Genomic DNA, 24,937 nt, shown 5'->3' with positions numbered 1-24,937 from the left:
GCTGCAGTGGTCATATATTATAATAATCTTTGATATTTACTTTCCCTCTACTCATCTATCAGACCCAATAAAACCAGATATAAATTGAATATTAACCTTAAAAATCTTCTGTATTAATTTTTTAGCTGTCATAAAAAGGCTAAACATAAAAAGGCTTTGTCGTAGGAGCTGCAGTGTTTACAAGGTAGAATTCAGAGAGATTATTGATCACATCACGGTTGGAACACAACTGACCACAACAACAAAAAGGTGAATCATGACTGCATATCTGATTTTCTCCATTGTTATTCACAAACAGGTTGCCAGAATTATTTTGATCAAAAATTTAAATTTAAATTCAAAATAGCCATAATATATTATTTGAGTGATATTAAGAAAGTTCATTACAAGAGTGGTTGTGTTAATCAGCTTCAGAAGAAACAATGAAAAAGAAGCTTGTAGCACCTTACGTATCTGTCATAAATACACTATCGTCTAATCTTCCATAGTCCTACAGCCTATAATCCAGGGATAGGAATCATGTTGCCCTCCAAACACTGTTGAACTATAAGTCTCAGCAGCTTTAGCCAGCACAGTCAATTGTGAGGAATTCTGAAGTTTTAGTCCAGCATCTGGAAGTGTGCATGACTCTGACCCCTGTTTTAATCCATGAAATATATCACACAAATTGATTCTTATTTTTCAAGGAACCAAAACTGCCAGGTAAAAATCAAAACCAGAGCTTTTTGTATACTGCTTGCCAAAACCAATCCCCAGGCAATCAATACATATAATAATATCTTTAAAAGTAGCTAAACAACCTTCATTTAGCCGTAAATCCATTTATTACTTTTATTTAAACTGCTTTACTAAATGATTTTATACTATCCTATAGCAATTATTTTATGTTAATTTAGCTTTTCATTAGACTGTGTCCTCAGCTGTACCCTATTAAATCAAACACAGTAATTTATGCATCTGTTGGATGTTACCATATGATTCTTACACAACTTGCAGTTGCTAGTTAGTGTCATCATTCACTCTGTTCTATGTGCAAGGAAAGGGAAAATGGAAAGAAAAGTAGAGACAACTCAATGTGCCTTCACACCAAGAATGACGAAAAGAACAAATCTTTACATCAACATCAAGAACTAAATATGATTATAAAAATGCTTTGGACATAAAATACATTCTAGGCCTATTACTCACTCAGCATTAAATCTATGTCAAAGAGCAAGAATGTGTTAGATAATGCTGCCAGGTAGTGCAATGGCCTTATGCTTAACCAAGCTTACTTGGGAAATAAATGTGCAAAACCCCAATAGTAAGCCCTCAGAATAAAATGATCAAGAGCAATGCTTGATTTAAAGGTATCAAAAATATCTTATGTTTTTATTTCCATTTGTTTTCACCAGCAGCGTAACTTATGGTACAAAAATGTCAAACTATCCCTTCCACTAGAACAAGGACTCGGAAATTGAAGCTGCCTCACAGATCCAATTTCTGCAATCCAAAAAGCTATCTCAAAGCTTCCTGATCTCACTTACCAGCAACTAGGCCAAAAGATTTCCCTTATGTCAGTGTGTGTTTTCCATATAGAAATATGCCATAGGTTCAGACTCACAGGAACAGCCTTGGGTTGTTGGCTGCCATAGGGTTGCTTTTTGCTACACGTGCTCCAAGGTAATGTTGCTGAGTCAGAGTAGCCTAAGCAATCTCGGTATGTTTCTGGAAAGGCAGCCCTACCACTTCCAAGGTAACTTTCAAACAGGACACTGTGATGTGTACTGTACCATGTCTCCAGCCCTTGGAAAGAAAAGATTTAGATAGGCTTCCATGCTTCTTGGGAATGCAACCTTTTAGAATCAGAGTTGAAAAAGACCCAAGGGCCATTCAGTCCAATCCCTTTCTGCCATGCAGCAATGAATAATCAAAGCATTTCCAAAAGATGGCCGAGCTTCCGCCATGCTTCAAGGCAGCATATTTTACTGGCAGGCAGGTCTTACTGTCAGGAAGTTCTTCCTAATATTTAGTTAGAATCTCTTTTCCTGCAATGTGAATCCATTTCTCTGTGGTCCAATCTCTAGAGCAGCAGAAAACAAGCTTTAAATACTCTGAAGGGTACGCTTTTGTGTGTGTCAGGAGCGACTTGAGAAACTTCAAGTAGCTTCTGGTGTTAAGAGAATTGGTTGACTGCAAGGACGTTGCCCAGGGGACGCCTGGATGAAGAGTAAGTTAAGAGGCAACTTTCAAACCCATCCCCTTTCTTAAGGGTGTCTCAATATGACAGAGGTTCAGCCACATGACTCCCGAGGAATGACCTTGAGTCTCACCTGGCTGACCTCACAGGATTCCCTTCCATGCAAGAACAAGGAAAAAACCAAGATGAAACCTCAAAGAAGCAAAGCAAGTGCTATATCTATTCATTTAATGTTGCATTTTATTCTTTTGTGAAAATCAAATTAAACACATGAAGTTAATACAAGATGGCTATCTCTTAGAACAGGCATGGACAAACTTCGGCCCTCCAGGTGTATTGGACTGGAGGGCCAAAACACCTGGAGGGCCAAAGTTTGACCATGCCTCTCTTAGAAAGACTGTTTTAGCTTTGTGTTTCTGTACAGCTGAGGGTTGAACTTAGCTCCTTCCTGCCTGGGATAATCCTTTGTTGGGAGGTGATTAGCTGCCCCTGATTGTTTCTTGTCTGGAATTCCCCTGTTTTTGAGAAACAACAAAGGTTTTCCCACACAGGAATCAGCCAGGCTTTGAAGCTGCAAGGCTAATCAATGCTAATCAAGGTGATCAATTGCAACATTCACATTTGCCTTCAAAAGACCAAAGTTCTTTCTCCCACCCTGGACATTCCACAGATATATAAACCTCCCTTGCCTAGTCTCCAACAGACCTCACAACCTCTGAGGATGCTGTCACAGATGTGGGTGAAACGTCAGGAGAGAATGCTTCTGGAACATGGCCATAAATCCAGGAAAACTCACAGCAATCCACACACACACGGAGCTATACTAAGCATGGGCAAACTTCGGCCCTCCAAGTGTTTTGGACTTCAACTCCCACAATTCCTAACAACCGGTCTGCCTTCAGAAAGTGGACTGTAGAGCCAGCGCAGGTGGGGCCTGGGTCACCTTGGTGCATCTGAACTGTAGAAATAATGCACTTTGACACCACTTTAACCTATGCGGATTCGTGAGGAATCTTTATCGTTTGGCAGAGAAGCCTGAAGACCTTGTAAAGCTACAACCCCCAGGAGCCCATCGCATTGAACCATGGCTATGTATGGGCCATTCGATTGGGGCCCGAGGCCTGCTCTGCCCCCTCTCCCCCGCCCACAAGAGATTCCCGGGTACCTTCTTGCCTGCAGTAGGACATGGCTGGGGCGAGCAGGCAGGCCCTCAGAAAAGCCCAGCCAAAGGAGCGCTCTTTTTCTCTCGCTTCACCTCGCACGCCTCCTTTAAGAAAAACGGAGAAAAAACGGTGCGGGAGGGAGGCGGCAACCACGACACTGCACCACGCCGAGAAGCCGTTACTAACTTACGGCCTTGCCTTTACGCCTCCCAGCATGCCTTGCGACTTTCACTCCATGACCCTCCCCGCCGTGCTGTGCGTCAAATGGCGTGCGTCCTCTTATGGAGGACTACAACCCCAGCATGCTTCGGAACCGCGCGCATGCGCTCCAGGAAGGGGGTGGGCCCTTCTGCTAGGGGGTGGGCGGGGCGACTGCGAGAAGTGTACTATTCGCTCTTGGCGTTTAAGCATCGTCGCGAGAAAGACTCTGGAGAAAGGTAAGCATGGGTTCCATCTCATTCTGCTTGAATGGTTAGGGGTTTGGTTATTTTGGGGGGAAAGTATCAAAAGTTTTGTGAAATTTAAGTTTCAGCTGCTCTTCATGCAGTGGTTTGGAGTCTAGGAATGCATATATACTAGGCATGGGCAAACTTCGGCCCTCCAGGTGTTTTGGACTCCAACTCCCACAATTCCTAACAGCCTGTTAGGAATTGTGGGAGTTGGAGTCCAAAACACCTGGAGGGCCGAAGTTTGCCCATGCCTGCTCGACATTGTAAAATTAATGCAGTTTGACCCCACTTGGACTGCCATGGACAGTAGTTTGGAGACTCATTGGCACTCTATGGCAGAGAAGGCTCAAAACTTTGTGAAACCACAACTCCCATGATCCCATAGCCTTGAGTGGTAGCAAACTGCATTCATTCTTTAGTGTAAATGCATTCCAGGAAAGTGCTGCTTGACTATCAAGCAAAAAGTGGGTGCTAGAAATAATATCATATGAAAGCTGACCGGCACAACTTGGGGATCACAACCAGGCAAAGTGAAGACATCCTCCCTTGCACTTTGCTACTCTGCTGCTGAATACGCATGCCCAGTGTGGAATAATCTCACCACGTTAAAGCAGTGGATGTGGCTCTTAATGAGACATGCCACATTATCACAGGATGTCTACACCGAACACCACTGGATAAATTATACTGTTTAGACGGTATTGCACTACCTGACATCTGCCAGGAAGTAGCAGCCAGCAATGAAAGGACCAAGGCATTGATATCTCTGGCCCATCTTCTGTTCGGATATCAGCCAGCATGCCAATGACTTAAATCAAGAAACAGCTTCATAAGATCTATAGAAATAATCGCAAGAACACCTCAACAAGCGAGAGTCCAAAAGTGGCAGGCTAAAACCCAGAGCCCTCTGTGACACAGTGGGTTAAACCGCTGAGCTGCTGAACTTGCTGACTGAAGGGTCAGCTGTTCGAATCCGGGGAGCTTCTGCCAACCTAGCAGTTTGAAAACATGCAAATGTGAGTAGATCAACAGGTACCACTCTATCAGAAAGATAACGACACTCCATGCAGTCATGCCAGCCACATAACCTTGGAGGCGTCTACGGACAACGCTGGCTCTTCAGCTTAGAAATTAAGATGAGCTCCAGCCTGCAGAGTCGGACATGACTGGACTTAATGTCAGGGTAAAGCTTTGTCTTTACCTTAAAACCCGGAACCTCAATCCATGGCTGATACCAGATGAGAAACTCCCTCCTGGGCACACAGAAGACTGGGCAACTTGGAAGGCGCTGAACAGACTGCACTCTGGTACCACGAGATGCAGAGCCAAACTTAAAAAATGGGGCTATAAAGTGGAGCTTACAGCATGCGAGTGTGGAGAAGAGCAAATCACAGACCACATACTACAATGCAGTCTGAGCCCTGCCACATGCACAATGGAGGACCTTACAGAGACACTAGTCACACTCAAAGTGGCTAGCTTCTGGTCAAAGGAAATTTAGCATAATGCCAAGTTTTTAACTTTGCTTGTGGTTTCTTATACATTATAACTGTATTCTCAATTTGCTTCTGACACTATAAATAAATAAATTCCAGGAAAGTACAGTATGTGTGCATCTACACCGGATGAGTGCAGTTTGATCCCACTTTAACTGTTATTGCTCTATACTAGGGAAGCATGAGAGTTGTAGTTTTACAAGGTCTTTTGCCCTCCCAAAGAGTGCTGGTACATACACCAACTACAGTTCTCATGATTCCATCACCCTAAGCTATGGCAGTCAAAGTGGTGCCAAGCTGCATTAATTCTACAGTGTTGATGCCTGGACTGTCCTGCAAACTGTATGTAAGGTAATTCCCAATGTTGCTCCTGTCTGCATTTCAGTTGCTTCTCACCAGCACAGCTGTCCTCTTAAGAAAGGGCGTCTGTGAATTGTTTCAGGCTGAGATCACTTGCAGGACTTAACAAGCACTTTCTGCTTTCCATTACTTGCAAGTGTTAAGGCACACTACAGTATATATCTAGTCCATAAATGGCTCTCGCTCAGTTCCAGCCTATCAATCAATAATACTCCATTTGAGTTGTTAGAATGAATTGAAGTCAACTCTGATAAGAATCTTCTGACACTTTTAGTAGTTTTGATGAAGTTGAAATCTTCTATTTTTGTCTCTTACTTGAATAGAGAAGAACTCTCTATTACTTTTACAAACACTACAAATCCCAGGATTCCATAGCACTGAGCTATGGCAGTTAAAGTGGGGTGAAACTACATTCATTCTATCTACAGGTAGACCAAGCATGGAGAAACTTTGACGCTCCAGGTAGGCTGTTAGGAATTGTGAGAATTGAAGTCCAAAACACCTGGAGGGCCAAAGTTTACCCATGCCTGGGGTAAATACACCCAAGGATTTGATCTAGACACCCACAGGATAAAAACTCTTGTAGATTTATTGTGGTGGTGGCTTTATTTGTAGTGTATAGCCCCAGACCCTTTAAAGCAGGGGTCCCCAAACTAAGGCCCGGGGGCCGGATGCGGCCCATCGAAGCCATCTATCCGGCCCCCACGGCACAAGGGCAGAAGGGGGTTGGGCTAAATGACCCAAGGGATCTCTTCCAACCCTCTTTTTTATTATTATTATTATTATTATTATTGACATTGAGGCTGGGTGGCCATCTGTCAGGGGTGCTTTGCTTGTGCTTTTGGTGCCCAAAGGCAGAAGGGGGTTGGACTCAATGGCCCAAGGGATCTCTTCCAACCCTCTTTTATTATTATTATTATTATTATTATTATTATTATTATTATTATTGACATTGAGGCTGGGTGGCCATCTGTCAGGGGTGCTTTGCTTGTGCTTTCGGTGCACAAAGACAGAAGGGGAATGGACTCAATGGCCCAAAGGGTCTCTTTCAACTCTTTTTTATTGTTGTTGTTGTTGTTGTTATTATTATTATTGCTCAGTGGCCAACTATAGTCCGGCCCTCCAACGGTCCGAAGGATCGTGAACTGGCCCCCAGTTTAAAAAGTTTGGGGACCCCTGCTTTAAAGCATTATGCAAAAACAACCATTTTGAGGGTTGGACATGTTTTTATAGATGTCTAAGAATCCTTCAATCCTGGAGATGTATGAAATGGATTGTGTCAAAACTTATTTCGGTATTTACAGTTATATCAATTTTATTTTCTTATGGAAGCTTCTTATAGGGCTCTGTTACAAACTTGTGTGCAAATAGGTAAGTGGGAACAATTAATCTGCTTGAGCTTTGGGTGTATGCAGTTTGATACTATTTTAGCTGCCATGGCTCAATGCTATGGGATCCTGGGATTTGTAGGTTGGTGAGGCACTGCACTCTTGGGCAAAGAAGGCTGTAGACCAGTGGTTCTCAATCTGTGGCCCCAGATGTTTTGGCCTTCAACTCCCAGAAATCCTAACAGCTGGTAAACTGGCTGGGATTTCTGGGGATTGTAAGCCAAAACACTTGGGGACCCACAGGTTGAGAAGCACTGCTATAGACCTTAGAAAACTACAACTCTTTGATTACATAACATTAAGCCATAGCAGTTGAAGTGGTTTCAAATTGCATTGATTCTGCAGTTTTCATCGGTTGCTTGTTTTATGTTTTGTGCTGGGAGAGAATGGTGGTAGATTAGCAGAGGGGGGAAAAAAGTTTTCTTTAGAGTAACCTCTGCTTTTTATTTAGTCATAGAAGAAAAGTTTAAAAGATGCTCTTCTATTAAGTTCTGCTCTAAAGAAGGTTAGCTGGAGAGTAGTCCATTTTCCCTGCGGACGGGTTCTTTGCTCAGTGCCCTGGGAAACAAGTGTCTTGGCTCCAAAACTTGTTGCTATAAGCAACTCTAGAAAATATTTTGGAGTTGACACACCCTGGGATATGTTTAACCACAGACAGCCTAGACCAGGGGTCCCCAAACTAAGGCCCGGGGGCCGGATGCGGCCCTCCAAGGTAATTTACCTGGCCCCCACCCTCATTTATAATATAATATTTTTATATCAGTTTAAATAATATAATATATTGTATATACATATAATATTGATAAGAATATTATCATTTTATGCAATATAATACTAACAATAATACAATATAATAATATTAATTATATGTTATATATTACATACAATATTACAGTATAGTGGTATAGTTCAATATAGTATAATGCTAATATTGGGCTATGCTAATAATATAATATATTGTATGTACATACAGCTGCTCTGAGTTCCCTTCGGGGTGAGAAGGGTGGGATATAAATGTAGTAAATAAATGTAGTAAATGAATAAATAAATAATTTTGGACTTAGGCTCACCCAAAGTCTGAAATGACTTGAAGACACACAACAACAACAACAACAACAACAACAACAACAACAACAACAACAACCCTAATTAACATGACTATCTCATTGGCCAGAAGCAGGCCCACGCTTTCTATTGAAATCCTGATAGGTTTATATTGGTTAAAAATATTTTCAATTTTAAATATTGTATTGTTTTTCATTGTTATTGTTGTTTTGCACTACAAATAAGATATGTGCAGTGTGCATAGGAATTTGTTCGGTTTCCCCCCCAAATGATAATTTGGCCCCTCAACAGTCTGAAGGATTGTGGACCGGCCCTCTGCTTTAAAAGTTTGAGGACCCCTGGCCTAGACACTGCCTTTTCTTAACGCACTTATTAAACTGCATTATTTAGCTTTCTGTTTTCAGAATCAGTTTTTGTAATTGATGTTGAGTCATAGTAGATGTTTGATTCAGCAGTTCTGTGACCCTTTTGTTCCATCTTAACCCTTTAAGTGTTTTTTTAAATCTTCAATCAACCGCTCCATTGTTATGTTTCTGGTTCTCAAACAATTTATTGTGAAGGTAGTGGGTCACTTCACATATAATTCTGTGGCTGAAAGAAATGTGGGTATTGCATACCACCCATTTTGGACATAAGGAATTCTGTAAACTGTGTAAGTTTAGATCTGAATTGAGACATATACTCGAAGTGTACATTTGTTCTATACAGCTCATCTGTGAAAGGGAAATTTGATCCATTACATGTACAGGCTAAAATATTGGGAATTCAGCTCATGTGAAACAACAAACCAAGAACTTAGACAGTGTCTTACTGGAACAGATGACCACACATTCAGAAAGGAGAGATGCAGTAGTAATAGGAGACTTCAGCTATTGTGATACTTGTTTGAATCCAAACTCTTCCAAGAATATCAGGCCCAACAAATTCCTCACTTGCCTTGCAGATAATTTCATGTTCCAGAAAGTAAAAGAGGCTACAGGGGAATCCACTATTTTAGGTACGTTCCTAACCAACATTTGTAATAGGCTGGAAATGTCAGGATCCTTAGGTGAGAGTGTCCATGTTCTCCTAGAATTAGTTAAACAGCAGAAAGGGGAAACCATAAGTGTTCAGAGGTTCTTATTCCCTAAAGCCAAGAGAAATAACTAATTTTGTTGCCATTTTGTTAAATGCTTGGAAGGCAGAAGCCCTTGTTACTCTGTGATAAATCACCTAGAGGCCTATTGAGAGATTAGCTCCAGCTTCTGCCTATCTCTGTTGTTTAGGCGGTTGGTGTCAGACTCCCAGGGATGGCTGTTGTGATGACTATAATGCTTTCTAATTATATTTCCCTTCTCTTTTGTTTCTATTTAACAGCTTGAACATGGGGAGTAAGAAAGAGCACGTTAAAATTACCAGTGAGCACAAGCCTGGCTTTCTGGAGCGGCTCAGTGAGACCTCTGGGGGAATGCTCATTGGCCTAGGGACTTTTGCACTGTCTTTCTACATTCTTTTTACCAATGAGGTAAATAAGAGGGGAATGTACAGATATTGGTGTTGCTTTTCATTTGCTTTAAGGTTGTCCTACACTGGAGCTCCGGTGGCGAAGTGTGTTAAAGTACTGAGCTGCTGAACTTGCAGACCGAAAGGTCCCAGGTTCAAATCCCAGGAGCGGAGTGAGCGCCCGCGGTTAGCTCCAGCTTCTGCCAACCTAGCAGTTCGAAAACATGCCAATGTGAGTAGATCAATAGGTACCACTCCGGCGGGAAGGTAACGGCACTCCATGTAGTCATGCCGGCCACATGACCTTGGAGGTGTCTACGGACAACGCCGGCTCTTCGGCTTAGAAATGGAGATGAGCACCAACCCCCAGAGTCAGACATGACTGGACTTAACGTCAGGGGAAACCTTTACCTTTACCGTGTCCTACATTATGGCCCATTGGGAGTCCTCAGTACAGCTAATGGCATCCTTACTATGCTTCACACCATTTTGACATTTTGAACATAATGACCCTTCCTTACTATTTGAACTACTGCATGCCCTTAAGGAGACGTTCCTGCACTGGGGAAGCAATGTTTACAACTGTTTTAGTTAACTAGCAAACTATTCGATGCTTAACTCAGGAGGAAATGAGCACAAAGGAGGAACCTTGGGGGTCACACTTGGCCCAGGACCACACATTGGCTACATTTGCTATACTAGTCTGGATAATAGGGAGTTGGAACAGGCGGACATTAAGCAGCACATTGTGACACTTCCCTTTTGTAGCCATCTTTCTTTCCTTCCTTTGTTGTGTTTGTCTTCGTCAAAACTGGGATCTAGTTGTGCTTTATTTTTTTTCTTCTGGTGGATGTAGCTTAACATGTCAACATGTGACATGGCAACTTTAATGTTGTACTCCAATATGCAACCATGGCCTTAAAGGAAAGAAAAAAATGTCATTCAAAAATGTTTTAGAAATTATGAGATCAGGAATAGGCAAGTTCTTAAGGGCTGCATGCTACCCAAAAATGAATAGAAGTGAAAAATAAATGAAATCTCTGTCATTCAAGTTTGGTTATTCAGCATTTGGAAAGCAAATAAAAATTCATCCCATACATTATTAAGAAACAAAATCGCTCACTCATACTTGATTTACTATTATTAAAGATTACATTTAAATGTGCTTAATTTGACTTTAAAATAATATTGACTAGTGCAGTAGTTGGCATCATTTATTTAAGTTGCCTCTGGACATTCTCCCAACATGGGATCCAAACGATGGATCATTCCTATAGTAGCTTTCCCAACTTGATACCTTCCAGATTTGTTGTTAACTTTCAGCTGTCTGCATAAACATGCTGCACTTTCCGATCTGATGGGGTTTGGTCATCCTTCTTGCTCCATCTTCCTACCTAGAATTATTATCTGAGGGAGCCTATGTGATAAATAGGTGTAGAAGGAGCTGAGAACTAACTTAGCTCCTTCTACAGTAGCAGACTGTGAAGCTTTACTTCCTCCAGCCTGCTTATACAGAACAGGCTTTTTGGTTGATCAGAACTGAGCGAATGACTCATTGTTGAAAGTATGCACTGCTGCTTACAGATAATTACATTTAATTTACTTCTGTTGTCATAGTCTATAAATAATTCTTCAAAATGTCTCTCAGCTGAAGAGTATGTTATAAATACTGGAGAAGACAATGGCAGCTGAAGCATTGGTGTTGGGCAAATGATTAGTGTTGTCATTTCACTGCCCTCAGTCGTGGTTTCCAACTCTGTCCTGTTATTCACAAATGATATCAAGATGTTTTACTGCTTTTATCAGCAAGGTTCAATGATTTAATAGGAGATACTAGAAGTGGCTGTCAATTGGACTGTAACTAAGGTACTTCTGTCTTCTCAACTCTGGAGGGTGAAGAAATTCTCATCCTAGAAGACTTCTGCATGCATTGATTTTAGCTTCATGTTCCATAGACTTGTTGACTCAAGAGTGTATACTTTCAATCTATCTCCACCTCATGTGACTCATCTGTCATATATTACCTGTAGGGGCGAGCTTTGAGGACAGCATCTTCTCTAGAGGAAGGACTTTCTCTAGTTGTTCCTCTTGACAACATCCAGAATGTGTTACAAGAGAATGAAAGGAAACTTGTTCACTTGTCTGGTCCTCTTCGAACATCCAAGGTAAATAGAGTGGTTTGATTCAAAGATTAGGATTATGAACTTCATTTATATTCTTCTGTTTCTCTTGAAATATGGGTCTCAAGGCAGTTTACAAATTAAAATGGTTACAATTTAGTTAAAATTGGTTTCTTATGCCCCACAACTGGACACTGGTAAGGGATGATGAAATTTGGCAATCCATCAGCATAGGAACCACATATTGGCTATCCTTATTCTAGGCTCATTATGCCGTAGGATCTTACTAGTAAGTGGCATATAGAGGCTTCTGTATGGCTCTTCTATTGGATTCAAGGGGGTAACCTGAGACCCACACCAAAGCTTCAAACCTGCCAAAATAGTCTAACGGAAAGTGTTTTGTTGTCTTCTGGGAGATCTAGGGAGCCCCCTTTGGCCGAAAGTTCCTCATCCATAGTCAGTGTAAAGTAAACTAATATTGTATAGCAGTAATGTGAGTTGTGACATTTTAGACAATAGTCTCTCCCATCCCGTAAAACCTTTATTTGTCATGATTCTGTGTTGAACATAGTTTAACAATTTATGAGCTTATCAAACAGTGATGGAGTCATTATTTGGGGTCCTGACAAAGTGTTTTGTGTGATTATTTCCATGCTTGTGAAGGTGTTTCCTTTATTTATCATTACTATATCTGGGACTCATTCTAGCTTGTATAGAGCTTCTGGCCAGTCAGGAGATCAGATGATAAACCACCTGACCTTGGAAACATTGCTTGTATTTTCATCTAAATTCTAGAAAAAACTCTTTGTCAGTTTCTTATTACTTTATTATGTTTGCCATTGCATATTTTTTTGTGAGCCACCTTGAGTCCCTTCAGGGAGATTGGGCAGGCTATAAATAAAGTTTAATTCATTCATTCATACTGATCTGAACTTTCTCTGCATTTCCTAGCCTCTGTATGATCCTGGCTATGGACTTTCAATCCGGGCTGTCAAGCTCAAGCGTCATGTGGAGATGTATCAATGGGTAGAGTATGAAGATTCCAGGTAAGGTGTACCCATTAATTTTATTCTGTGTCATATATCATGTCAGTGTGGTTGGCAATTAATGGGAAGAGGATCTCTGTATTTTGTACAATCCAATTAAAAAATAAGCGGAAGCATTGACATATATTTATGCTTACAATTATTTCCTTTTGTTCAAGTCTTTTTTGGGGGTTTGTTTGGCTTCTCATCCCATAGCTGATATCATTCCAAGCTATAGGAATCCAAAATAATGACTCGCTTGGGTATAGTTGGCTTCTGGAGTGGAAAATATGATGAACCCAGCTGTGTTGTGTGTAACGCAGGAAGGGCTCCACTCATTGCTAGGTGTACAACCCTCTCCACACCTTGCCTTCCAGCAAATTACTTGCCAAAATGTGCTACAGCCAAGTTGTATAGATGCAGGTATCTTGCTTACTGGTCCAAATGCCTTTTTCATAGCATTCAAAACGTTGCCTTCTAGAAGTAGTCAGTTGTAGCTATAGGAGCAAAGTTAGTTGAGTAGTTAGTTGTTTGTAAAGCTACAATTTTGAAAGGAATTAGTTTAAAATTGAATGTTATAAGAATTATCCATCATTAAGTTCCATGGCATTAAGTCATGTAGTTATGTCTTGGTTGTTGGAAAATAAACTGATTAGAAGTAGTAGTACATGTTCTATTCTTTCAGAACAGACCTCAACCTATTTACTAACTATCCTGCTTAGATAGGTGAATTCATTTTTCTCTATCTCTTTCTTGCCAGACAGAATTCATGTTCATAGCAGCCATGCTATGACTTTTTTCTCATTTTTCTTCTGAGTTTGGAAGTTTTACTTTTTGGGATAAAACTCCCTAAGTTAGCACTGCTACTAGCCATGCAGGCTGGAGGGGTTATGGGAATTGTCTGAAAAAGAAAAAAAAAACAGCTCAAAATGGATATTTTCTATCTAAGCACTTATTTATTATCTCATTAAAGTAAAAGGGCTAGATGTCCTGGTCACCAGATCAGTTAAACATTATGCTTTCGTTGGCTGCTGATTGTTCTGTTATTTATAAATACCGATAATAATTTTATAAAAAATTATACTTTGATTAGTTTAGATAGTTTCGTTTTTGTTTCCTTCCCCAGGGAATATGAAGAAGACGGTGAAATGAAGAAAGAAACCAGATATTCATACAGTAAGTTATCCACCAAAGATCTGGTAGAATTGATACCAGCTGTAACTCTTTATGTCCAGATGGTTGCATGATAGACAGAAATTCAGCAGGAGTGGTTCCGGCTACTCTTTTCCTCATCTTTAAGCCAGGGAAAGTTGCATTGTGTTGCAGTAATGAAAGTAGCATCTTGTGTCATGTGGCTGTGGAATGGCACAGTATAATTGATGGAAAGAAAATGCCAGCTTGACCTTCAGCTTCCGAAATTTAAAAATAATTTACAGATATATTCAGTGTTTGTGTTCTGCACAGTATTTGTGGAATGAGTGGAGTTACCTTGTTTAGTTGACAACATTTTAAAGGCAGTGTGCTGTTTGTATTACCTTCTTGCAGCATTCCCCATCTTTCTGATACCGTTTCCCCTAAAACAAGACATCCCCAGAAAATAAGACCTAGTAGAGGTTTTGCTGAATTGCTAAATATAAGGCCTCCCCTGAAAGTAAGACCTAGCAAAGTTTGTGTTTGAAAGCATGCCTGCCGAAAAGAACACCAGAGCATGCACAATTGGTAAATGTACATACCATAGAGTATTGTACATGGAAATAATGGTAGTAACATTATAGGATTCACAGTTTGTCTGGTTATGCTGGTTTGTGATGACAACTACTGTAGAGTATATAATAAATGTTCATTTTTTGTTCAACAATAAATGTGAATCCTTCTTCATGGAAAAATAAGACATCCCCTGAAAATAAGACCTAAAGCATCTTTGGGAGCAAAAATTAATATAAGACACTGGGGAAACATGGTACACGTGTCCTTTTAACCCTCTCCTTTATGGCACGTATTGCAAAGATACTCATTTTGCCTCATTTTGGTATGAAAGCACTCCTTGATAGTTACATTGCAAGTACGTACTGTATATACCAGGTATGGGCAAACTTGGGTCTTTAGGCTCTTAGGAATTGTGGGAGTTGGAGTCCAAAACACCTGGAGGGCCCAAGTTTGCCCATAACTGGTATATACTCATGAATAAATATTTATAAGTTGAGAACAGATTTTGGGGCCAAAATTATGGAGTTTGATATTACTTGTGGGTAAATCAAAGATCATTCTATGGATGGGGAAAGCACCAATGCTGCCTTGGGGAACCTGCTGTGCCTGTTGCCATTTCCCCACCTTGTCATTCCAAAAGCCCAAATGTGACACCACAGTGAAGAGTAGAAGGGATTGGTGCTTTCTTTATGTTCTCTTGGGATCCACTAAGCTCTTGTCTTTTGCCACTCAGAAAGGAATGTCTCCTTTTTTGAGTTAAGACAGAGTAGTCACATTCACCTGTGAACAAGTCAACCAAAGGTTTTTGGGGTCATTGATTAAAAGTTCTAGACTTCTCAATTAATATATAGGCTAACTATGTTCATGATTAGTAGCAATGGAGGGAAAAGAACGTTCTAAACTTTGATCTCCTTAAAGCAGGGATAAAGATCTGTGAGCTTTCAGATGTTGTTTTACTGCAGTTCTCACTGGATCTCTTTCTAGACTACGCTCGTTGAGAATTGTAATTCACTAATACTTAGAATGCTGCAGAGTTATTATTATTATTATTATTATTATTATTATATTTATATCCTGTTTTATCTCTCTCAAAGGAGAGTCAAAGCGGTTTAACATAAAAACATTAGCATACAATTTAAAATATAAAATATGCAAACATTAAAACATAATTAAATATAAACAGTATTAAATATTGCACAGTTAAAAACATTAAAACATATGCAGAGTTCCCACCCCACTCTAATGGAAAATCCACAGCACCCTTTGGTTCCCAGAAAGATCTCCCAAGTCTGAGTGTCTTCTCTTGCCTCCTTTTAGATACAGAATGGAAATCAGAAGTTGTGAACAGCAGAAACTTTGACCGAGAAATTGGTCATAAAAACCCCAGGTAGGCCTCATATTCCCCAAATAAGTTCCAAACCAGAACTTATTCCAACACCATTCCCAATTACCCAGCTCCACAAAACACAGTACAGTAGAGTCTCACTTATCCAAGCTAAATGGGCTGGCAGATGCTTGGATAAGCGAATATCTTGGATAATAAGGAGGGATTATGGAAAAGCGAGTGGTTGAACAGGGAGGGCCTTTGCAGCCCTCCCCGCTCACCCACCCCACCCACTCACTTGCTGGCTCCTTCATCAGGCTGGCCACCGGCAGCACCGGCGCCCCGCGTAGCAAAGGAGCCAAGCCAGCGAGCGGGTGAACGGGGAGGGCCTTTGCGACCCTCCTTCACTCGCCCGCCCTCTGTGGCTCGGCTCCTTCACCACTCCGGGGCCGGCAGCACTGGCGCCCGGCCTGGCGAAGGAGCCAGCCAGCGAGCCCGCCCTCCATCCCTCACTCACTCACCCGGCTGGGTTCCAGCAGCACCGGGATCTGGCGGGGTGAGTGAGAGGGGGAGAGGAATTTGGCTCAGATAGCCCGGATGCTCGGATGAGCGGCGCTCGAATGAGCGGGGCTTTACTGTAATTGGGAATGGTGTTGGAATAAGTTCTGGTTCTTCCGTATCTGTTCTTAATGCTTCTGAATATCTTACAGAAAGATTATTTCTTGTTTCTCTTAATACTGAACAGATATTGATAGCTATTTTCGAATCTGAATAGGGTGGTACTGTGAATCGTTTAGTGCAGAAACCTGGAGATACATTGGCTTTCTGAATGTTTTAGATTAGATTTTCTATTTTTCCTTGCTTTTGGCCATGTTAATTACAGCTTGTGGAAACAGAGGCCGAAACATTTGAAGAGCCAAACGCTCCTTGACCCCAGTTCAAAAAATGCAATTTTGTATAATTTTCTGCATGCCAGTTGATTTATTTGGGAACACATGAGTATTTTTGTCTTGATATCTGGTTATAATTCTTCAGTTATACACCTTGTCTCTATGGGAATTCATGTGGCCATTCTTTTCATCCATCCAGTAACATGGCTGTTGAATCTTTCACTGCTATAGCTTCTGATGTCCAAGTGGGCAGTTTCTTTCTTTCCAAAGGTAAGTAGTTTTGTTTGCTTTAATTGTTTATGCTTATTCAGTATGAACACACACACACCCCAGTTCTGTGGTTTCATTTATCCATGTGTGACAAAATATCCGTTCCGTGGGCATTTTGTTTCAGTCCTCTAGTCCTTCATTTCAATATGATTCATTATTATTCACAATATCCTGTACTCACATGATCCAATAGCCTTACCCTCATGGTTTTGGGAGTCGTTCTGTATATGTTTCACTTACCCCATAGCTGGGAACTTTAAAAAATTGATTTAGGAAATGTAAGCTTCAGCAGTCTCAGCTTCCAGTTTCCTTTATGGAACTCTTTCAGAGCAAAAACTGTGTAAGATATAACCAACATGTCTGTATGGACTTGTGTATTTAAGTATCTTATAACAATGTTCAGATCAGAGTTACTGCTCTATTCTTTCCTAGGTCTTGTTGAAAAAATTGATAACTTCAAACAGATGAGCTTATCCAAACTGGAAGATCCCCATGCTGATGTGATTCGCTCCGGAGACTACTTCTTTCACAGCGAGAATCCTCGACGTCCTGAAGTAAGAAGATAATTATAAGTTACATTTATATCCCTCCTTTCCTCCAGTGACTCAGGGCAGTTTCTACACAAAAAGTGCAAACCTTTAATGCCATTAGTGAAAAGTACACAAACCAAATGAAACCAATAATACAACAACATCAATATAATTTAAATAACTAACCAAGTAAATAAATTTAAACAATACAAAATACTTAAGAAAAACATAATAATATCTCGACTAGTACATTTACATCATAGTAAAAACCCAACCACTGAAGTGCATAGGTTATGAATGCCCTTCTGGAATTAATTTATAACATATTCTTAGCATAAAGGCAATTGATGTGGAAATTCTGTATTAATTTTGATTGGAAAGCTTCTGTTTGTAGCAGTTTTATTGTTTTACTTTCAGGTGGGAGACCTTCGGGTTTCATTCTTCTATGCAGGTTTAAGTGGAGACGCATCCCACCTCGGCCCAGCAGATGTGGTAAATACTTTGACTCCTCAACATGAGGAAAAATCCCCTGCCCCCAATATAACATTTTAGAAGTACTTCTGTCTTAAAAATAAACACTGTACATTTTTCACACTGCCATTTTTCAGGTGACCGTAGTCGCTCGTCAACAAGGGGACCAGTTGGTGTCATACCGAACCAAATCTGGGGATATTTTACACATTCTCTATCCAGATGAACTCTCTCCTGAGGTAAGAGTTAAGTATAGAGGAGGAGGATGACTACACCAGGAAGATATGATGAAAAATACAGTATAGTTTCCTCTCCATTAACCCTAAAATTGAGCTAATGGAGGGGGAAGGCCTTTGTCCCTTAACAACATGGATGGGCAACCTCCGAGTTGTAAAGGGACGGAGCTGCATTCTGTTGCTTCCTTCCTATGAATTTGGCACAACTGTGGTCATTTTGGCTGTCACTCATTGGCAAAACCCTTCGGGATGAAGTGGATTTCCTTTCCCCTGTAACTCTAAGAGAGTGAGCTGGTGAATCAAGAATCTGACTTTATTTAGAGCAGTGGTTCTCAGTCTCTGGGTCTCCAGATGTTTTGGCTTTCAACTCCCAGAAAGCTGGTAAGCTGGCTGGGACTTCTGGGCGTTGTGGGCCAAAACACCTGGGGACCCACAGGTTGAAAACCACTGGTTTAGGGAAATAATTTCTTTTCAGTGCAAACTTGTTATTTTCAAACATACAAATAACACAAAAATATACTCCTTGTATTTAATATTTCATTGTCATTGCAGGCTTAAAATCAACAACATTATGAAGGCTTGGGATAATACAACCATGTGTGATCCTTTGCTTTTGTTGCATATCATGAAAACAGATTTCCTCGTAGTCAGTGGTTCTCAACCTGGGGTCCCCAGATGTTTTTGGCCTTCAACTCCCAGAAATCCCAACAACTGGTAAACTGGCTGGGATTTCTGGGAGTTGTAGACCCAAAAACATCTGGGGACCCACAGGTTGAGAACCACTGCTCTAAGTGATATAAATTGCTACACTATGAGCTTTGGAAGCAAAATGTGAAATCATCCTTGCATGCATCTACACTGTAGAATGAATGCAGTTTGAGAGCACATTAACTGCTATGGAATCCTGTGATTTGTAGTTTGGTGAAGCACCAGCACTCTTTGGTAGAGAGGGCTAAGATGTAAAGCTACAAATTCCAAATGACAATATACTTTATGTGATTAAATAGCAGACAAGGATTATAAAGAGAATAAAAATGTGTTGTTTTGTATGTATAAAAGATACTAAGATGGCATTGAGAAAGCTAAATTATAATTGCCATATGTAAGCCGCCTTGAGTTCCCTTCGGGCTAGAGAAAGGTGGGACATAAATAAGGAAATAAATAAATAAATAAATTTGGTTTCCTGTGAATGAGCCCAGCCTTTGCCCTTTGCCTTTTCATCAGAAGCATCTATAAGAAGAAGACTGGAAACATTTGCTTCCTGTGTCAATTTATCTCTGTTTCCCATTTATCTCTGGGACAAACTTTGGTTAATTTAGCTATGTCTTGTCCAGGCAATTTTAAGCTCCTGTTTGCAATATAAGCCTGTTCAGTTAAAGAGCTAAGCAATCTTTTTCCTCCTGAAGAGCAAACTGCATAAACACATATACATGCACAGTCCCTTTACCCTCCATCATTTGGATGTGCTCACTAAATACTGAATGCATTTTTAGGAAGTGTTCCAGAAAGAACATGAATGTAACAACATGAAGACCTGGGGTCTGCGTGCAGCTGGATGGTTGGCTATGTTTGTTGGCATCAGTCTTATGACCAGGATTTTTTACACCCTGGGTAAGTTTATTGGTGACAACCAGCTTGATTTGTACAAAGAGCTTTAATCAAAAGTGATTTAGGTACAGTATGACTTCTTTGTCTATGGGACATACATTGCTGAGCTTACCATAGAAACAGGAATTTGCTTCAATTTAAAGAAAAATTCCAGACAAAAGATGTATAACTCCTATCTCTAGAAATGTCGTAAATTCTGGAAAATACAACCTTACATTCCTATCTATGTGTTTTCCTTTACCCTTCCTCTTGCTGGTTCAGGGTGTAGATTTATAAAAGATTTTTCAGTTAAATAGACACTCTTGGTGATTACATATTGGAGCAGGAGAAAAAGTAGTGGGTTATTTCAAAACTGAGCAAGAGTAAGAACTTGACTTTGTTAATCATGAGGCCAAGGAATTTTATTTAAACTTTTACAAATATAATGAAATTCACAATACATGCAGAGTTTATGTAACTCTTTTTTATGTTTGTATTTTAGCTTTTACTTTAAGTTAGAGAAAGAAGATGGATTTGGTCTTCCAGATCTTGTTGGACTACGATTCCCATTGGTCCCGATCAGTTTTACTAATAGCGAGGAATAATGGGCATTGAAGTCCAACACTCTGGAAAACCACCTATTCCCTATCCACACTCTGGGTGTATTGATGGTATGTACAGTTTTCCTTTGCAGCAAGAACAACTCTATGAAGTTAGATCAATAAAAAATGATGACTATCACAATGTTGCTTGATTTATTTTCTGACCAAGCAAAGATTTGGTCTCCACAGTCTGGTTTCAGCACTCTTAAGACTCATAGCTTTTTAATGATGATGATGATGACAACAATAACAACAATAATAACAACAACTTTATTTATATCCCACCCCTTTCCCCGAGGGGACGCAGGGCAACGTAAAACATATAACAGTAAACAATGTAACAATATAAACAAAATAAGATGAATAATAACATAAAACAATTTAAACTAAATAAACAAGACAATAAACAAGCAAAACAAAACAAAATCAAAGCACCCATATTAGAGGTTAACTTAAGAGACATAATCTATAGATTTAATAAACAATACTTATAATACTTAAAAGTAATACTTATAAAACAATACTTACACCATAAAACCATTTAAAATAATCCAGCTGCTGTCCTAGTTAGGTCCACTGTAAAATCTCCATTAAGTCCTGCATCCATTGGACAACAAAATGTCTAACCATTTTCAAAAGTTTGCTTCCATAGCCAAGTTTTCAAGTCTTTCCTAAAGATCAGTAGGGTGGAAGCCTGCTTAATTTCCCTGAAGAGGGTGTTTCAGAGCCGGGGGGGGGGGGGGTACTTAGGAGACCCTCTCCCTTGTTGTTGTTGTTATCATTATTTACTTCATTTTATATCCTGTCCATCTCACCCCGAAGGGGATTCAGAGTCTCCTTACTGATAGGCAGTAATTCGATGCCATAGACATACATGCAGTAAAATAAACAAATGCAGTAAAACCAAAACATTTAAAACATCCTTCTGTTGGATTTAAACTTCCTTTCAACTACTTAAAAGATAAAAGATAACAGAGGCTATAGATGTGTGCCATGATGTTCTGAAAACGTGCCCAGATTATCCAAAGATTAGAGAATTTTGGGAAAGGCCCAAACAGCAATTAAATCATAGCCTGTGCAAAGTGCCTTCAATACATTTGTTAATGGAACAGGAACATTAAAAGCATAAGTTTCAATAAAGTTGTTTTAGAACAGAAACGGACTGTGAGAAGGGCCTCCCCTGATGACCTTAAAGCTCGAGCAGGTTCATAGGGGGAGATGCAGTTGAGCAAATAGGCTGGACCCAAACCATTTAGGGCTTTTTAGGTGATAACCTGCACTTTGAATTGGGACTGGAAACACATAGTTACTTAGAGATGTCTAACACAGGAGTAAGTGAAAGCACAATGCTGTTATTGATGGTAGTGGACAGAAATATGGAAAAAAAGACTACTGAAATCAGTGTGTACAGACGGCCCTCTGTATTCACGGGTTGTGTATCCACAGCTTCAACTAACCATGGCATGAAAAAAATTAGGAAAGAAAATCCAAAAAGCAAACTTGCTGTACACTAAGCACTACATTGTTATTTTGGCATATCTTGCTGTAGCTTCCTACCATTTCACAGATAAGAGGGTTATTTGTGCTGTTTGGTCTTTTATATAAGGGATGCCATTTTATTGTGGCCGTTGTGCACAATGGGATTTGAGCATTCATGGATTTTGGCATCTTGTAACCAGATTTCAATGGATACCAAGGGCTTACTGTACTAGAATAGAACAAACAGTTTGCAGGAATGTGTGTTGTGCTGATTTCTCAAGAATGTACTAATGTTTCATTTCTTGCTTAATTATTTTTCCTACTACAGTGGACTGGTTTCCAGTGGTTCGGGAGCTGATTAATGTTGGCCTGAAAGCATTTGCCTTTTGTTTGGCCACCTCTCTCTCCCTTCTGACCATCTCTGTGGGCTGGCTCTTCTACCGGCCCCTCTGGGCAGTGCTGATTGGGCTGCTGGCTGCTGTGCCCATTGTGATTGCGCGCTCCCGGATCCCACCAAAGAAACAGCAGTGACAGTATAGAAAGTGTGCCTGAATTTCCTTGAAAGTGCAACATATTGAGAAATTCAACCATGTCTGAAGCCATTAAAACTACATGTGTGCAAGCACAATCTTTGATATTGCAATACTGATGCTAGATACCAAAGACTTCCATCATGGACTGATGTGTAAAATATGTGTACACCTTTTTTTCAAATTATGTAATCAATTGGAGGAATATGACTGTTCCAGCTTGTTTTTCCCCAAAATCTGAAATCATAATGGTTGAGAGAATAGAATGTGAGCTTGGAAATAAGCATATATTAAATGCATCTGCCTTTGTGACATTATTAAAACAATTGCCATGGAGAATGACCTGTAGTGCAGGGCCTTGATATGGACCAGGGCAGACTTTAAAACCAGCATATACATTCTTGTAACTATATCCTTTGCATATCTCTTCTATTGGTGTGTTTATATGTTAAGTGCATGTAGTTGTTTGGAGTTTTTGTCCTATCCTCGTTTTATTTGTTCCTTGCTATTCTGTTTTGCGGTGTATTTAAGCTATCTGGTTCACAGGACCTGTGTTAGACCACAGCTTCTTAAACTTTTTTCAATCGTGACCCGTTTCCACCTGAGAAATTTTTATGGTATATAGGTATATAAAATAAGTATAAAAATCAAACATTTGCGAGGCTTACTAAACAGGCTGATTTTCCTTTTTTGTGGAGTACATTTTGTGTATTCTGTAGGAGGCATTCTGAAACCTTTTATTGTTGTTCATTTTTTCCTGACCCCAACGTCGAGCTAAGGGGACTCCATTTGCAGTCAGGACCCACAGCTTAAGAAGCAATGTGTTAGAGGAGACTCCAGCATTGGCCTTGTCAAGTTGTTTCTTTATCCCTTTTTATTTTGCTGTTAACGCCAGTTTAAAACCTGTATTCCAATTTGAAGAGAGCATGGAAATGTGCCCCAATTTATTCCCTTTGTCTACACACTTGCTTAGAAATGATACTGTATGTGTGATAAGGTAGTTTTTCACATTCAGAATTATTTCCTAAAACACCTTTGATGCTGAATCATCTTGTCACAATTAGGACAATTGGTCTAAGCCTGGAACTTTGTTGGGATATTATGCTGACATCACTTCAGAGTATGTTAGTGCTTCTGGTGCTTAAACATTTATGTAAGGAGGCATCTAGTAACTACTGATGTAACCATTGATCTATTCACCTGCAGCACAATAGCTTGGCTTAGAGTTTAGGTTGGTACTGAAGCACTACTCCGTCTTCAACAGCCCAGAATGGGCATCAGATATCACCTATGATAATCTGTAAGATGTTGGTTTTGAACAGAATTGTGACCTGAGAAGCCAAATCCGGACTAAGAAGCATATGTTCTTCCAGATGTCATACTGGTTAGTGATGAAGGATTCAGAGACGCAGTCCAACGACATCTAATGGACCACACAGTCCCTCATCCGCTTCTTAAACTTTTCCACTCACAATCTCTTTCAGCTTGCTAAATTTTTATGTGATCCCAGGTATACGAGTATATAACATTGGAAAGCATAAAAATCAAACATTTGTGGATAACAAGTCAACATTAGCAAGGCTTGCTAAACAGGCTCATTTCCCTTTTTATTAAGTACAGCTGAAGTGTCTTCTGCAGCGTCCACTTCAAACACTGCACAATACATTTGTGTAAATGTCTAAAACTGTCACTAGGGTGATGCTGAGTAAAATGTTTACTATTGCCAAATTTTTGAGACATTGGGCATCTTGACATTGACATCTAATTAAAAGGGAAGTCTTGTATTAGGAGGGAGTCATGGGTCTCTGTATTGTCTGAAGCTTCTGAAGTTGTTCCAGCCCTGTAGATCAAGGGTTTTCAAACCTTTTCAGCCACTGAGTCCTTTTTGAAACAAAAATTTCTCATGGAGCCCCAAAAATGTTTATATATTCTATATAATGTATATATACATTGAGCTAAGGGGATTGGGATCCAGTTTAAGAAACAATGAGCTAGATGAACATAATACTAGCAGGTAGAAGAGATCATTTGTTATGAAAAGATGACTTCTACGAAAGTTACAGCACATAGGCCACAATTGCTAGCAATCCAAAGCTGATCAATACATTTATGTACTGTTAAACAGCCCACTCTTCATAAGTATGATGCTGTTGGAAAATAAAAGGTAACTACATTCTGCTAAACCCAAAATCTCTACCAAATTGTGTTCTTCCTATGTTGTTAGTAGGACATTAATTCCCAAGTGCAATTACTGGGTAAGAATCCAATTTGTGCAAAGTAGATTATGATTATTTTAATAGAGAGTTAACTTTGTTCCATTCTTGGAGGTGAAAAGGCCATTTAATCTGATGACCAAGATGTATTTCACTAAGTCCAGGCAAATGGACTGATGTTTTGCCATTTAAGATGCTGCACTTCTGTTTCACATTTTTTTTACATCTTCTGTGGGGTAGCAATGAATGTTTTATATGTGCTTTTATTTTCAAGAAAAACTATTTGTATGCTTTACCATAGTAACTTGAAATTTTTTATGGGTGGGAGTTGTCAGACTTTTATATTCTGTTAATAAACGTTCATGAATGGA

General features: G+C 39.9%; 2 protein-coding genes across 3 annotated transcripts in view; one reads left to right on the top strand and one right to left on the bottom strand.

Annotated features, from left to right (window-relative positions):
- Positions 1 to 3,479, bottom strand: part of chchd4 (coiled-coil-helix-coiled-coil-helix domain containing 4) — a 12,290-nt gene extending 8,811 nt beyond the window's left edge. The window contains exon 1 of the mRNA XM_003217737.4: positions 3,345 to 3,479. Within this exon, the coding sequence (XP_003217785.1) occupies positions 3,345 to 3,366 (22 nt within the window). The 5' untranslated portion in view covers positions 3,367 to 3,479. The remainder of the gene's footprint in view (positions 1 to 3,344) is intronic.
- tmem43 (transmembrane protein 43) lies at positions 3,245 to 24,937 on the top strand. 2 transcript variants are annotated; one of them, XM_003217778.4, is made up of 12 exons: positions 3,245 to 3,779; positions 9,457 to 9,604; positions 11,613 to 11,747; positions 12,654 to 12,748; positions 13,854 to 13,903; positions 15,752 to 15,821; positions 16,848 to 16,918; positions 17,351 to 17,472; positions 17,866 to 17,940; positions 18,057 to 18,158; positions 19,649 to 19,766; positions 22,152 to 24,937. In XM_003217778.4, exons 1-12 carry the CDS (start codon positions 3,274 to 3,276, stop codon positions 22,352 to 22,354), a joined length of 1,695 nt encoding a protein of 564 aa, XP_003217826.3. In that variant the 5' UTR covers positions 3,245 to 3,273; the 3' UTR covers positions 22,355 to 24,937. The 2 variants fall into 2 exon arrangements, with proteins under 2 accessions (XP_003217826.3, XP_008103514.1); XM_008105307.2 differs by lacking the exon at positions 3,245 to 3,779 and adding an exon at positions 9,044 to 9,097.

The sequence above is a fragment of the Anolis carolinensis genome, chromosome 2 (genome assembly GCF_035594765.1).
Source record: "Anolis carolinensis isolate JA03-04 chromosome 2, rAnoCar3.1.pri, whole genome shotgun sequence".
Taxonomy (NCBI): Eukaryota; Metazoa; Chordata; class Lepidosauria; order Squamata; family Dactyloidae; genus Anolis; species Anolis carolinensis.
This window is presented reverse-complemented; position numbering and strand designations above follow the sequence as displayed.

What these genes read in the sequence shown, in the direction of transcription:
- tmem43 (XM_003217778.4), top strand. Translation starts at nt 3,274, where the DNA reads ATGGGCCATTCGATTGGGGCCCGAGGCCTGCTCTGCCCCCTCTCCCCC. An exon ending in AGAATCCTCGACGTCCTGAA is followed by an intron (nt 17,473 to 17,865) that starts GTAAGAAGATAA and finishes TTTTACTTTCAG; the next exon opens with GTGGGAGACCTTCGGGTTTC. An exon ending in CAGGATTTTTTACACCCTGG is followed by an intron (nt 19,767 to 22,151) that starts GTAAGTTTATTG and finishes TTCCTACTACAG; the next exon opens with TGGACTGGTTTCCAGTGGTT.